The 12,148-nt window shown below is 39.0% G+C and overlaps 1 protein-coding gene across 2 annotated transcripts in view; it reads left to right on the forward strand.

Moving 5' to 3' along the window:
• RCBTB2 (RCC1 and BTB domain containing protein 2) overlaps window positions 1-12,148 on the forward strand; it is a 32,174-nt gene that overhangs the window by 10,424 nt on the left and 9,602 nt on the right. For both annotated transcript variants that reach the window (XM_066313278.1, XM_066313279.1), the window contains 7 exons: window positions 24-174; window positions 1,710-1,876; window positions 2,552-2,710; window positions 3,704-3,811; window positions 5,791-5,933; window positions 7,713-7,903; window positions 10,839-10,965. In XM_066313278.1, the coding sequence (XP_066169375.1) occupies window positions 24-174; window positions 1,710-1,876; window positions 2,552-2,710; window positions 3,704-3,811; window positions 5,791-5,933; window positions 7,713-7,903; window positions 10,839-10,965 (1,046 nt within the window). The remainder of the gene's footprint in view (window positions 1-23; window positions 175-1,709; window positions 1,877-2,551; window positions 2,711-3,703; window positions 3,812-5,790; window positions 5,934-7,712; window positions 7,904-10,838; window positions 10,966-12,148) is intronic.

A 12,148-nucleotide genomic window follows, 5' to 3' on the forward strand; every position in this document is an offset into this window, starting at 1 on the left:
AGTCTGTGATTCTTTTATAACAGGTTTTTGTGCTTGGCATGAACTGCAGTGGCTGTTTGGGAACAGGAGACATGCAGAGCACTATAGAACCAAGGAGGTTAGATTCTCTGTGTGGCAAAAAGATAGCCTGCCTGAGTTATGGAAGTGGCCCTCATGTTGTTCTTGCTACAGAAGGTAAAGTACGATCTGAATATTGCTTTTTCAGAGACTCTACTTAAATTCATCCAGCAGGGTGAAAGATCTGGTCTGGTACATAAGAGAGAGAGTTTAGTAGTCTGGACTGTTAAGTGAAAAGTATTTTAATTGGCAAATATGACATGTCAGCTGACTTGTTATTTTCAGAAGTTTTTCAAGCCTGACTTGGACCTTGTTCATACTTTTGGAAGGGCTTTTTCTTTTACTCCTCAGTTAAGTTTGAAACTTCTGGATGCTCTTGAAGTGCATTAGTGGCTACATTATGCCCCTATGTTCTTGTGCCAAGACTGTCCTTCAGTGAAAAATGCATCTTTTCCCTCCAGTACCTACTTTTGGATATGCTTTTAAGACCCATTGTGTTTCCTCCCAGCCTTCATGCTTCCTGTGCTGACACTATTATCTGCATTGGGGTGGTGGCTTTTATGTTCTTAAAAAAGTAGGTTACACTTGAGGAAAAATTATTAATATTGTGTTCCCAGTGAGGTTCTGTTAGAGCCTAATTGATGATATTCACACTTATCTGTCTCGGTTAATGAGGAAATGCTTTTCAGTATTTTAGATTATAAATAAAAGTAGATGAGGGGAATTATGTTGTAAATGTGTTCTTTTACATTCAGTTATGTTCCATCATTTTCTCCAGTCTTCATGGCAGACCATTCTGCATGCTTTTTTTATGTATGTATCTGTATTCCTCTGAGCTTTGTTACTGGCAGATCCCACTGAAACACTCATACTCCTTAACCTGATGATGAAGTACTGCCAAAGCGCAGGTCTAGAACTGATCCTTGGTGATTTTTACTCGTAACTCCATTTGCATTAATAGCTTTTCTTCAGCACAGGCTTTTTAAACTTACCTTTTAGAGGGCTATCATATGTGACACAGTTCTTGTGTTAATTGTCATTTCCACTTTGCTGTATGTTTCTGTGCCATATGTTTAACATGTTTACTGAAATTTGTATTCACATGTTGGTGAACTGAGGAAAAGGTTGTTCACTTTTGATAGGATAAAGTAATTAGATTTAACCAGTTATTATAGCGAAGCATTGGTTTAGTGTAGCATATTTTTCCTTTGTAGTTCTGAGTGAACCCTTCTTAGGGAATTTGCATATTGTAAGGGAATGAAAGCTTATTATTTAAATTTTCCAAAGTGAGAAACAGTGTCAGGACATAGACAAGAAATTCTGATTGATTGTCAGTAACAAAGAAATTGAAATGGAGATTGTGACTGTCATTTCATCCTTTTCTCTATTACACCATCCCTTTTCTTGCAGCAGTATGTTTTCCTTTACTATGAGTATGGTTATAGTATCCTTTTGGATTTGTGGCCAACACTGTGTGAGCCAGATAGTGTTGGTACATCCATGGGCTGAACAGCCCCATAGGTGATATACATATTTATGCACTTAAGTATTCATATTGTTAGTGAATTTGACTTTTTAGTTTGTAATTTTATGTTGTTTTCTCATTGGAAAAATAGAGATTTTTCAACCATCTCTTTACATTTTTTTTGTAGAAGGAGAAGTCTATACATGGGGTCATAATGCTTATAGTCAGCTGGGCAATGGTACAACAAATCATGGTTTCATTCCCTGTCAAGTCTCTACGAACTTGGTGAACAAGAAAGTCATTGAGGTTGCCTGTGGCTCTCACCATTCTATGGTGTTAACATCTGATGGAGAGGTGAGTGTAGTGGGAACCAATATGTTTTCTCTTAATGAAACACACATTTGTGAGAAACAGGAAAACACTCAGCACTTATAGCATTAGACCTCGCTTCTTGCAATCCTCATAGTGCTGATGTAACACAAATGTTTCAAGAGAATTGAAACTTGTGAGGGTGTAGCTGTTTTGAAGTGTGTGCAGAACAATGACTTTGTGCCACATCTACTTGTAATAACAAATTATGGAGCCAGTTCCTTCCTATGCTATACTCTACTTTAAATGCTTAATGGCATTAAAGCTGATGTTAATGTAAATCACATTCACTGTAAGGAATTCTACCTGCCAAAGTAATAAGTTTTCTTGAATTTGGTTTGAGGCGCCATTTGTGTTGCTTAGCTATTCTGGTTTGGGTTCTGGAAGGGTAGCAATGGATTCTTCCAGCATTAACTTTAGCCATCTTACTGTGTTTCCTCTTACCTTTGAGTGGGGGAACTTAAAAAGAATGGATATATCAGCATATTTTTGTTAGAAACGGTTCAGTTGTAAACCTATGTGTCTTCCTAGGTCTGTGAAACAATACATCCATTCACATAAAAAATTAAAAAGTCATATGAATAAAAAAATTCATCTCTTGAATGTGTACTCTGAACTTATATTATAAAGCCACCTTTGGTGACAATTCTTTTGCAACAGGTATACACATGGGGTTATAATAACTCGGGCCAGGTTGGATCAGGTTCAACAGCAAATCAACCAATTCCTCGAAGAGTTACCAACTGCCTACAAAATAAAATAGTTGTTAATATAGCTTGTGGACAGATGTGCTCTATGGCTGTGGTGGAAAATGGAGAGGTAAGAAATTTCAAGTGAATATTTGGACTGAATTTTACTTCATGTAATAACTTGACATGTAGATAATTTCAAAGCTGTTAGTAATGAGCTATTATTCAGAAAGGAAATTTTCCTTTCCAGACTCCCTCAAGTCTAGATGCTTGTACTGCTCATAAAAACATTTGTTATTATACCACTGCTGCCTTTAGCATTCGTTGACAAATAAATTATTGTCTGTATTAGAATCTGAAGTATTGTGTGTGAGCATAATAAGTGAATGTGAGACTAATCACTGAATGATATTTTAATTTTCAGTGCTCATATTCATACATCTTAAGAGAAAACAAAAGCACATTGCATATATTTGTTGTACTGGAGTACCTCTTGAATCTCTCTCATACTTTTTTTGTCTTCTTTGCAAAGATACAAAGAGGTTGTAGTTTTTGATTTCGTTCATATAAGCTGATGATATTGGGCAGTATACATCTTGCTGGCTCTATTTTTCCAGACACTTGAGCTTAGAACTAAGTATTGACTGCGGTAAAACATATGTCACTGAAATTATCAGAGCTCAGTATTTTCCCTTTTTTCTTATGTTTGGCATAAAGCTGCCTACTCAAACTGTTGTGCATAGCTTCCATTTTATACTTGTTCTAGTCTGTTTTCTGTTAGAATATTTTGGAATGAGAAATCAGCTCTTTGAAAAAGAGAAGTATTGTGCCGGATTTACTCTGTGCTGGCAAGCAGCCATATGAATCACTGATTTTATGTTCTTCATATTAAAATATTGTAGTCCTACGTAGTCTAACTCCTAAAGGACATGGACATGGAAGTTAAGAATTCTAGATGAGCAGGTAACTGGCATTTTAAAGAAAAACGTGTGTGTGTGTATGTGTTTATATAGGTAAGTATATGTGTGAAGATGTTTGTGTTTATCTAAACCAAAAAAAAAAAAGAAGGAAGTGACTAGCAGCAAACAAATAGCTAAAAGAAAGTGCCTGTCTGTGTTTCCAGGTCTATGTCTGGGGGTACAATGGGAATGGCCAGCTGGGGCTGGGCAGCAGTGGCAACCAGCCCACACCGTGCCGGATCGCAGCCCTGCAGGGCATTCGTGTGCAGCGGGTATGTCTGTGCTGCTCCCCCTCAACCCTCCAGGAGCTTCTGCAAGGGCCCTGTAGGCAGCAGGGGCTGCCTTTGGAGGAGATAACCCTTTGTTCCAAGTGACATCAGAATAAAAAATCATGTGTCCTAAAATGGACCTCTGTCAACAGGGGAGAAACTGACCATGTGGAGTTCAGTGGGAATTTTGCCATTGACTTCAGTGAGGTCAGGGTTTTACTTAAAGAGGACTAGACCATTTGAAATGTTTGTTTTGGTTTGGTTTTGGTTTCCTGTGAAAGTTAATTTAAAAATTATTGCTGTTATTTCAGTGAAGAGCAGAGTCTTTCTGGAATATTCCATTCTTCATTAACCCCTGCTTTTTTTTTTTTTTCCTGGAAAAATGCTGCAGTTTAGCATTTTGTCTGTCTTGCAGACTGAATTCCATTTTAGAACTGCACTCCAGCCACAGTGACTTACTGGTGCTTGGAGTGTGGACAATTGCTTCCCACTGCATTTGGCTAACATTTGTATGATTGCACAGTTTGTCTTGACCTTTGGAGGTTACAGCACTTTACCGAATAGTGGGGCTGCTACCAGTGTATAAAACTGCTAGGTTTTATAACCTAGTGAAAATTTGCAAGAGCATTTTGAACTTTTGATCCTATTTAATGCATTTACTCAGGAAAGCTATGGATTTTTCATGTCTTTTAAAAGAAGCTCGTTTAATGACATAATTTCACATTTAGTGCCTAGGATGTAGACAGTAGCTTTGCTGGTTGCGGCTACTGTTGGATAGTAACTTAATAAAGCAAGTATTGTGTTCCCCTCTATTTATTCTTCTATTTAGAGAGTGAATGCTCCAGCAAGTTTGGTTTAGATTCTGTTTCCATCCACTTAATTTACTTGATATCGATTAATAATACCATGTTGTAGATCTCCACTCAGTAAATAACTTGATGGTTTATTTCGTTTAAAGTACATCACATGCTTCATGGATGTCAGTGGGCTATAGGTGTTTATGGTGTATCTTTGCAGATCATAGAAAGATTGGAGAGCTAGTTATGAACAAAGTAGATTGGTTTTTGGTTGCCCTTTATCTGTACTGAGTTACATTGACTCCTGCAAAGCAGGACTGTGGCTGTAGTTTTGCCACTGTGTATCTGTCTGTGGGGGGAGACATGCTGCATGTATGAAGTGGATTTTTGACCAATCTGATGTGAGAAGGCAGCTCACCAGGACCAGAGGGTTTTCCACAAGAGGTTATGATACAGTTGTGTGCTGCCATCAAAATGGAGAGTTTTGTCTCTTCCCTCTCTTTTTTCTTTTTGCTTATCTTGTGTGGTTCTCAGACCATGCTGTGAGAGTTTTCTTCCAGTGATTTAAGTTTAGAGAATCACAGAATGGCCTGGGGACTCTAAAGGGACTCTAAAAACGATCCAGTTCCACTGCCTGCCGTAGGCAGGGATAGCTTCCTCTGGACTGGGCTGCTCAGAGCCCCAGCAAGCCTGTTCTTGAACATTTCCAAGGATGGGGTGTTATCTCAGCAGAGGGTCCCTTGAGCACTAGAGCTGGCACAGGGAGGGGGCAGTTTTGTGTGGCTGTCAGTCAGGGATGAGAGGGTCAGGCAGGGAGACCTGAGCTGTTTTCCAGTGGTGTAGCTATTCATACTGGAGCATGGAGCTATTCATACTGCCCATGGAGCAAGGTCAATGCAAGACTGACGATCTTCACTTTACTGCATATTGTTCAAATTTATCAGTTTCCAGCTATTGTTTTTGCTCTCCTCCTGAGATTATCTGTCAGGGTTTCTCATTGGTAAAATTTTCCCCGCAAAGTCACCTCATCTACTTTCCTTCCACTTTTAATAAACTTACCTGTATTTGTAATTTTTACCCTAGTGTAGAATCAATGGCATTAACCTATAGCATAAGGTGCATCTATCTGTATTAACCTACTATTACATAAAAATGAGATTTTCTTCTTTTTATTATTCCTTATAGGTTGCCTGTGGCTATGCACATACATTAGTGCTAACAGATGAAGGTCAGATATATGCCTGGGGAGCCAATTCATACGGCCAGTTAGGTACTGGGAATAAAAGTAACCAGTCTTACCCTACAACAGTTATTGTGGATAAGGACAGGTAATACTTACAGTCTTGCAATCAGACATTGGTTGACATGCTCACAGAAGAACTACATAAAATTATGGTATTTTAAATCTACCTTTTTTTTTTTTTTTTTTTTTTTTTTTTCGGGAGAGGGGAGAAGGAGCCTGTAATTTTTCGCAAAGGTTCATCTGTTAAATGTGAACAGAATTTTCACTGAAAGTGCTTGAAACTGCCCCATAACCATCCCTGTGAAAGAGAAACTGAATATCCTGAGCCTGAATATGCTATTTTCTGCTTCAGCTCACAGTGTACTTTAGAGGCCTTAATTGCAGTTTCCCTTCAGTGGTGTAATTTCATTGCTTGAAATCAGCAATAAAGGCTTTATTGTCTGTTAATATAAATTTTATTTTAATATGCTACTTTTGACAGGAAGTGTACTCAGAAAAAGTGAAGGGTGGACATCTGCAATTCGCATTATTTCTGCTATTAAATCTGGCTCTTAACCCAGGAGAGAGAGAAAGGGAGAAGCTGTTTCTTGGTATTGTTGCCTAAAAATTAAGCTTTGGTTTTTGCAAGTTGAATATTTTCCTCTAGGTCCTTGAAGAATAGTGGGGCAGTTATTTCTGTTGCTGTTGTAAAACCATGTATGCATATGGTCAGAAATCTTGATTCTGGGCTCCTGTTATGAATAAGAAGGAAAGTGAGATGTTGCTCTTAAACCTGTGTCTGAGTACATAATTGTGAGGAAGTGGCATTGCTGCTCTGGTGATGAAACATGGCCTGATCATGAACATTGCTATTTCTTTGTGTGTACTTGTGGTTTTGCTTTAAATGTTACTGATTTTTTTTTCCAGACACTTTAGCCACAGTTAAAATATTACAATAATTATTTAACACAAGTTTGAATGTTGCATGCTGCCTTTGCCTTTTGTTGGTCAGAATATGAATTCTCGGTTTCACTGAAAATATTGCCTCACTAAAGCCTGCGAGATTTTTGCAGACAGCTTTAAGCAACTTGTTTCCCTGCCATTATCCCCAGGCAGCTGAGAACACAAGTAAACAGGCAGTAGTTCAGACTACAAAACAGTGGATTGTGTAATGCTGTACACAGTGGGAGTTTTGAAGTCCTAAATCAACCATGGGATTAGACCATAGCCTAGCTAAAAGACACTTAGAAACAGCTTTAAGTGTTGTTTGGTTCTAAATTTTAATTTTCAAAATGGAAGTCCTTTAAATAAAAGTAATAATTATAAGAGTAAGAAGAAGTATATTTAACTTGTTGGTTTATATCTGTTACCAATAAGCAAACAGAAAAAAGACATTCATTATATTCTCTTTCAATTATAAGCCAAAATGCATTTTTTTAATGCCTTCTCATTTCCTGCTTCATCTTCTCCAAGTATTTGTTCTCTGCAGCTTAATGCAGCCACTCACCTCACTGCCCAGCACCACCTAGGACATTCAGAGACTTGAAACTCATTACAGCTTTGCTTTAGAGAGCTGAGGGGTCAGCAGAGCACGTGCTGCAGCAGATTCAGGGCTCTGCTGCAACACTGGCTGCTCGCTCCCAAGCTCCCAAGGTGCTTTTCCAACGAGAAGCTTGGAGTGCGCACTGTTTGCAGAAACACTGCCAGGCCCTTTAATTTTGCTGTGTACGACCAGAAAGCGTTCTTGCTTACATCTATGCTTAAAAGTGTGTCTTGCACTAGAGAAAGAGAGGAGGCAGTGGGCTTATTCACTGCATTTTGTTCTTAGTGAGAGTGACTTGTTTTTTGTTTTTTTTTCCCCTTTTTTGTTTGGTTGCACGTTCAGGGTGGTGGAGATCGCGGCGTGCCACTCTGCGCACACGTCGGCGGCCAAGACGCAGAGCGGGCAGGTGTTCATGTGGGGCCAGTGCCGGGGCCAGTCCGTCACCTTCCCACACCTCACACACTTCGCCTGCACGGACGACGTGTTCGCCTGCTTCGCCACCCCCGCCGTCATGTGGCGCCTGCTCTCCGTAGGTGAGCTGCATTTTATTTTATTTTTTTCTTAATTCTGGGACTTTCCAAATAGAATCATTAATTCATGAAACAGTTGCATGCATTTGAGGCCTAAACGTAGTTCCTCGCAAAAATTAACGCCAGTGAGCGTAGTCATAATGACACGTTACGTATGTGTAAGTGGTAATATGGAATTGCAAAAAATTGCTAAAGCCAGTAATTGTCTGTTTTATCAATGTGGCCTCTTTCTATGGGGAAATGGCTCAGGTTTGAGGAGGGTTTTATGTGGATCCTCTGTATGTGACTGTCCAGTGGCTCTGGGTAGAAAAGCTGAGTTTGAATTTGGAGATTTGAAGGAGCCATGCAGAACATTTAGGAACTCTGAAGCTTTCTTCAGTGCCCTTAAGTAGACTACTAAGGATTGAGGAATCCAAATTCCCATGTTCTGAATTGGTCACAAGCACTCAGTCTCATCACAAGTGATCATGACCCGGTCTTCTGAGGAGAGGAGATGCTGGATCTCAGATTTTTGATTAGCATTAAGATCTGTCTTGCTGGCCTTGACTAGGAAGAGTTAAGTATACAGCATTGGCTACCAGAGAGCTCATTCTTCAGCTACAGTTTAATCCCATAATGTTTTCTAATGAAGTTGCTGGGTGTTGTTGGGTTTTTTGTTTGGTTTGTTGTGTTGAGATTTTTTTTTGTTGTTTTTGGAGTTTGTTTGTTTGTTTTGGTGTGTTGTGGTTTTGGGTTTTTGTTTGTTGTTCTTGGGGGGGTTGTGTATTTGTTTATTGTGTGTTTTCTGGGGAGGTTTGGGGGTTTTTGACCTTGACTCTTGGTTCCTTTGGAAATAGCATTACAGCACTGTTGCAATGTTGTACCAAAGCATAAGGTGAAGTCTTACAGGAGGAAAAGGTTAATTTACTTTTAAACAAAATGAGTTTCAGATGCACTTTCAAAGCCACTTTTTCATAAGTACCAAGTAGTCTCTCTAGCATCCTGGCACTATTCAGGAGGTCTTAGCAGGGCTCCTTGTGGTGACACAGGATAAAGGATTCTGGCTATCAGGCCCTTGTCATGTCTCCTGGGTTGTTTTAGTTAGGTGCCTCTGTGCTGGTTTCAGTTGTGCCTTTTTGCACACTCCAGGAGCTGAGAGTGACTGGCCTCTTCATCCTGTGCCACCCTGGCAAGCTGTCAGGACTCAGTCACTGCTGTTTATCATCTGATACATGCATGGTGAGAATCCTCAGGCAGCTGTGTCCTGGGATCTTACATCTGCTGACCTGTATGCCACGGACATCTGCCATGCTTACAGCCCCCCTTTATCCTTTTTATTCTGGTGCTTCCACACCCAGGCATTCCCATTTTCTCCATGTTTGTTGCTGTTCTAACATTTCTAACACAATTCTTAGAGCTAGCTGCTAAGGAGTTTTCTTGGCTTTGTTCTTTGTCAGTGGGAACTGCCTCTTCATTTCCTTCCTCAGGTTCACCCTTCACTGCTGTAACAAATGAAGGCATCTGGTTTCCCTCTAAGAGTTTCAAAGCTGAACCCCACTTTATTCAGTTTTCCTCTGATGGCTGTAGAAGTCAACTGGAGATGTGTCTTGGTGGACATCTGGATTGCCAGTTAACTTTGAAGAAGAGTTTCAGCTTTGCTTTAGTAGTTGAAATGCTTACTTGTTTAGCTAGCAGAGGTCTGAATAAATAAACCACACACTGTACAAAGTAAGAGCTAACAAAGTATTTTTAAGTATCATTGTTTCAGAAATCTTCCTTTTTTGTTTTAATCACTATATGGGATTTCTTTCTCCCATCTATTTAACCTGTACTTACCCAAATTGTGTATACCTGACATTTTCTAAATGAAATGCAAAATGACTGTGCTGAGCAACATGTAACACTATCAAACTGTATGTATGTGTTGAGCTTTGTTCTAGAGCTTGCAGAGAAGGCCTTTCCATTTCCAGCAGAATACTAATTCTAATTTCTAGCTTGATAGGTTACAGGACCTAGCATTTATGTAATTTTTTGTAGAGAACAATTAATTATTGACCCACAAGATCTGTGTAAACCCATAATGTGTATCTTTATCTGGTAAGAAGGCAAAATGTTTGTCACAGTTAAGAATGAGACTTTGGGGTGGAGTGGGTTGTTGACTTTTTTAGTGGTATTAAAGTAGATGGTTCTCTGAAGCTATGTGATGGAGATTTGGATCAGTTCAGGAGGTCAAAATTTTGTATGCAGATAATGGATGACTTTTCAAAGCTGTTTGGTAACTTTATAATGCAAGTATCATGTGCAAAGTGGGATTTGCAGACACACGATGCAAACAGGAATATGCAGACATTGATACACTGTGCTTCTAGCACCATTCAGTCTAGGGAAAGCTGTTCTTTTAGAACAAACATGTAAGTATTGGTATTTACTTTTAGGGACATTGCACTGGGCAGTTTCACTGCAAAACAGTATGTTGTTTCTGTAATAGATTATATTACAGCAAAAATCAATGTCTGCTCATGGGAGCATTTCAGAAAATTTTATTATGATTTTTTTTTATTCATCTTTTGAGGATCTTGTAATAACTAACAGTTTTAATATGACATAATTTACTCAGTAATGGTTGATAGCATTTTGTGTCATGTAGAGCTGTAAACTTCTGACACTGTTAACTTTTTTTTTTCCCCAACCCTTATATAAGTGAGTTAGAGGAGTGGAATTCACAGGGGTTTTTTAACAGGGATATTAACTTGGAGCAGGAAACTAGAAAGGATTGAAGAAAGCTGTCCCTTTTTTCCTTTTCTGGCCCATACAGAACACATAAGCTGCTGGGAGGTGGTGTTTCTAGCCCTAAGGAGATGTATTTATTAAGAGTGTTAATTGCTGACAGATACCCAGAATATTGTAGTGGGAGGTATTTGTATTGCTCACTACTTTATATCTCCCCTATTTATTCTAGAGCCTGATGACCATCTAACAGTAGCCCAGTCACTAAAGAAGGAATTTGACAACCCTGACACTGCAGACCTGAAGTTCCTAGTGGATGGAAAATACATTCATGTTCATAAAGTTCTTCTCAAAATTAGGTAAGGTACAAACCTATAAATTGTATAAACTAAACTGTGTAGTGTAGTCCACTGTGCTGAGTCATCACTGCAAAAATTTCTTGACTTATTGTTACAAATTCCCTTTCCCGAGTCAGGGATTCATCTGCTGTTCTTCACTGTTACTCTTTGTAATTATCAAACACGTTGCTCTATTCCCTGCCTTTCCATCACTTCCCTCCATCTGACATTTATCCTACTCTGTGCTTCTAAATGGCCTTGATGGCCACTAACCTTTTTCTGCTGAGGAAAAGGCCCACTTCCTTCTGCTGTCTTCTCAATAGTTAGAATTAGTTTTTTCTCCTTTATGTTAGATTCCTCCACCAGAATGATTGGAGGAGGTTATGTTTATTCTTTCCACAGGACCCTTCAGTTGTTTCAGCAACTTCTGAAGGTGCTATCCAGATGATCTTTTTTCCTCTTTTATGACAGACTTCATGTTCTACGTGTTTTAAACATTCTTGTCAGTGAGTTTGACTTTTAAGCTGGCTTTTTTTTCCTGTTTTTATAACTTTTTGCAAGTTAAGACCACTTTACACTGAGATTTGATGTAAACAGATCTGCAGAATGATCTCATTGTTATTAACATTGAGAGATTAATTCGTTACTCCAGATGTTGTTTCTCCTGTGATATTCTAGAGACACTGCTTTAGATCTGTTCTGCCTTGCCAACTGCCTCTGCTTCATCCTCTTCATTGTTATAATATTTTTTCTCTTTGCTGTTTTTTTCCTCAAAATGCTTGGCAATCTCATTCAGCTTATCACCACTTTCATCTTCCTACTTCTGCTCCTGAATCCTGTTAGTGATTTCTTGTATATTGCTGTGTAAAACTAAAATTCCCTATTAATTCTTGCCTGTCCTTGTTTTGTTGAGATTTTTTTCTGCTCTCCTCTTACTGCTCTGATTATCTGTACTACTTTTGTCTTCCCTTAACTGGTTTCATTGCTTGTACATTGCACTTGTGGCTATAGTCCGCCCTCTTCCTTTGGAATGTCATGGGTTCTCTATCAGATACCACACCAAATCTTGTGTACACCCAAAATGTTCCTGAGGTTCCTTTCTCCTGATAATCAGACTGTATGTAGCTTTCCCTTGTTTCATTTTTCTTGCTCTACTTTTTTTGGATTATATGGCATTCTGTGAAGGAAATATGTCTAATTTTAG

Source organism: Sylvia atricapilla, chromosome 2 (genome assembly GCF_009819655.1).
Source record: "Sylvia atricapilla isolate bSylAtr1 chromosome 2, bSylAtr1.pri, whole genome shotgun sequence".
NCBI classification, from domain to species: Eukaryota; Metazoa; Chordata; class Aves; order Passeriformes; family Sylviidae; genus Sylvia; species Sylvia atricapilla.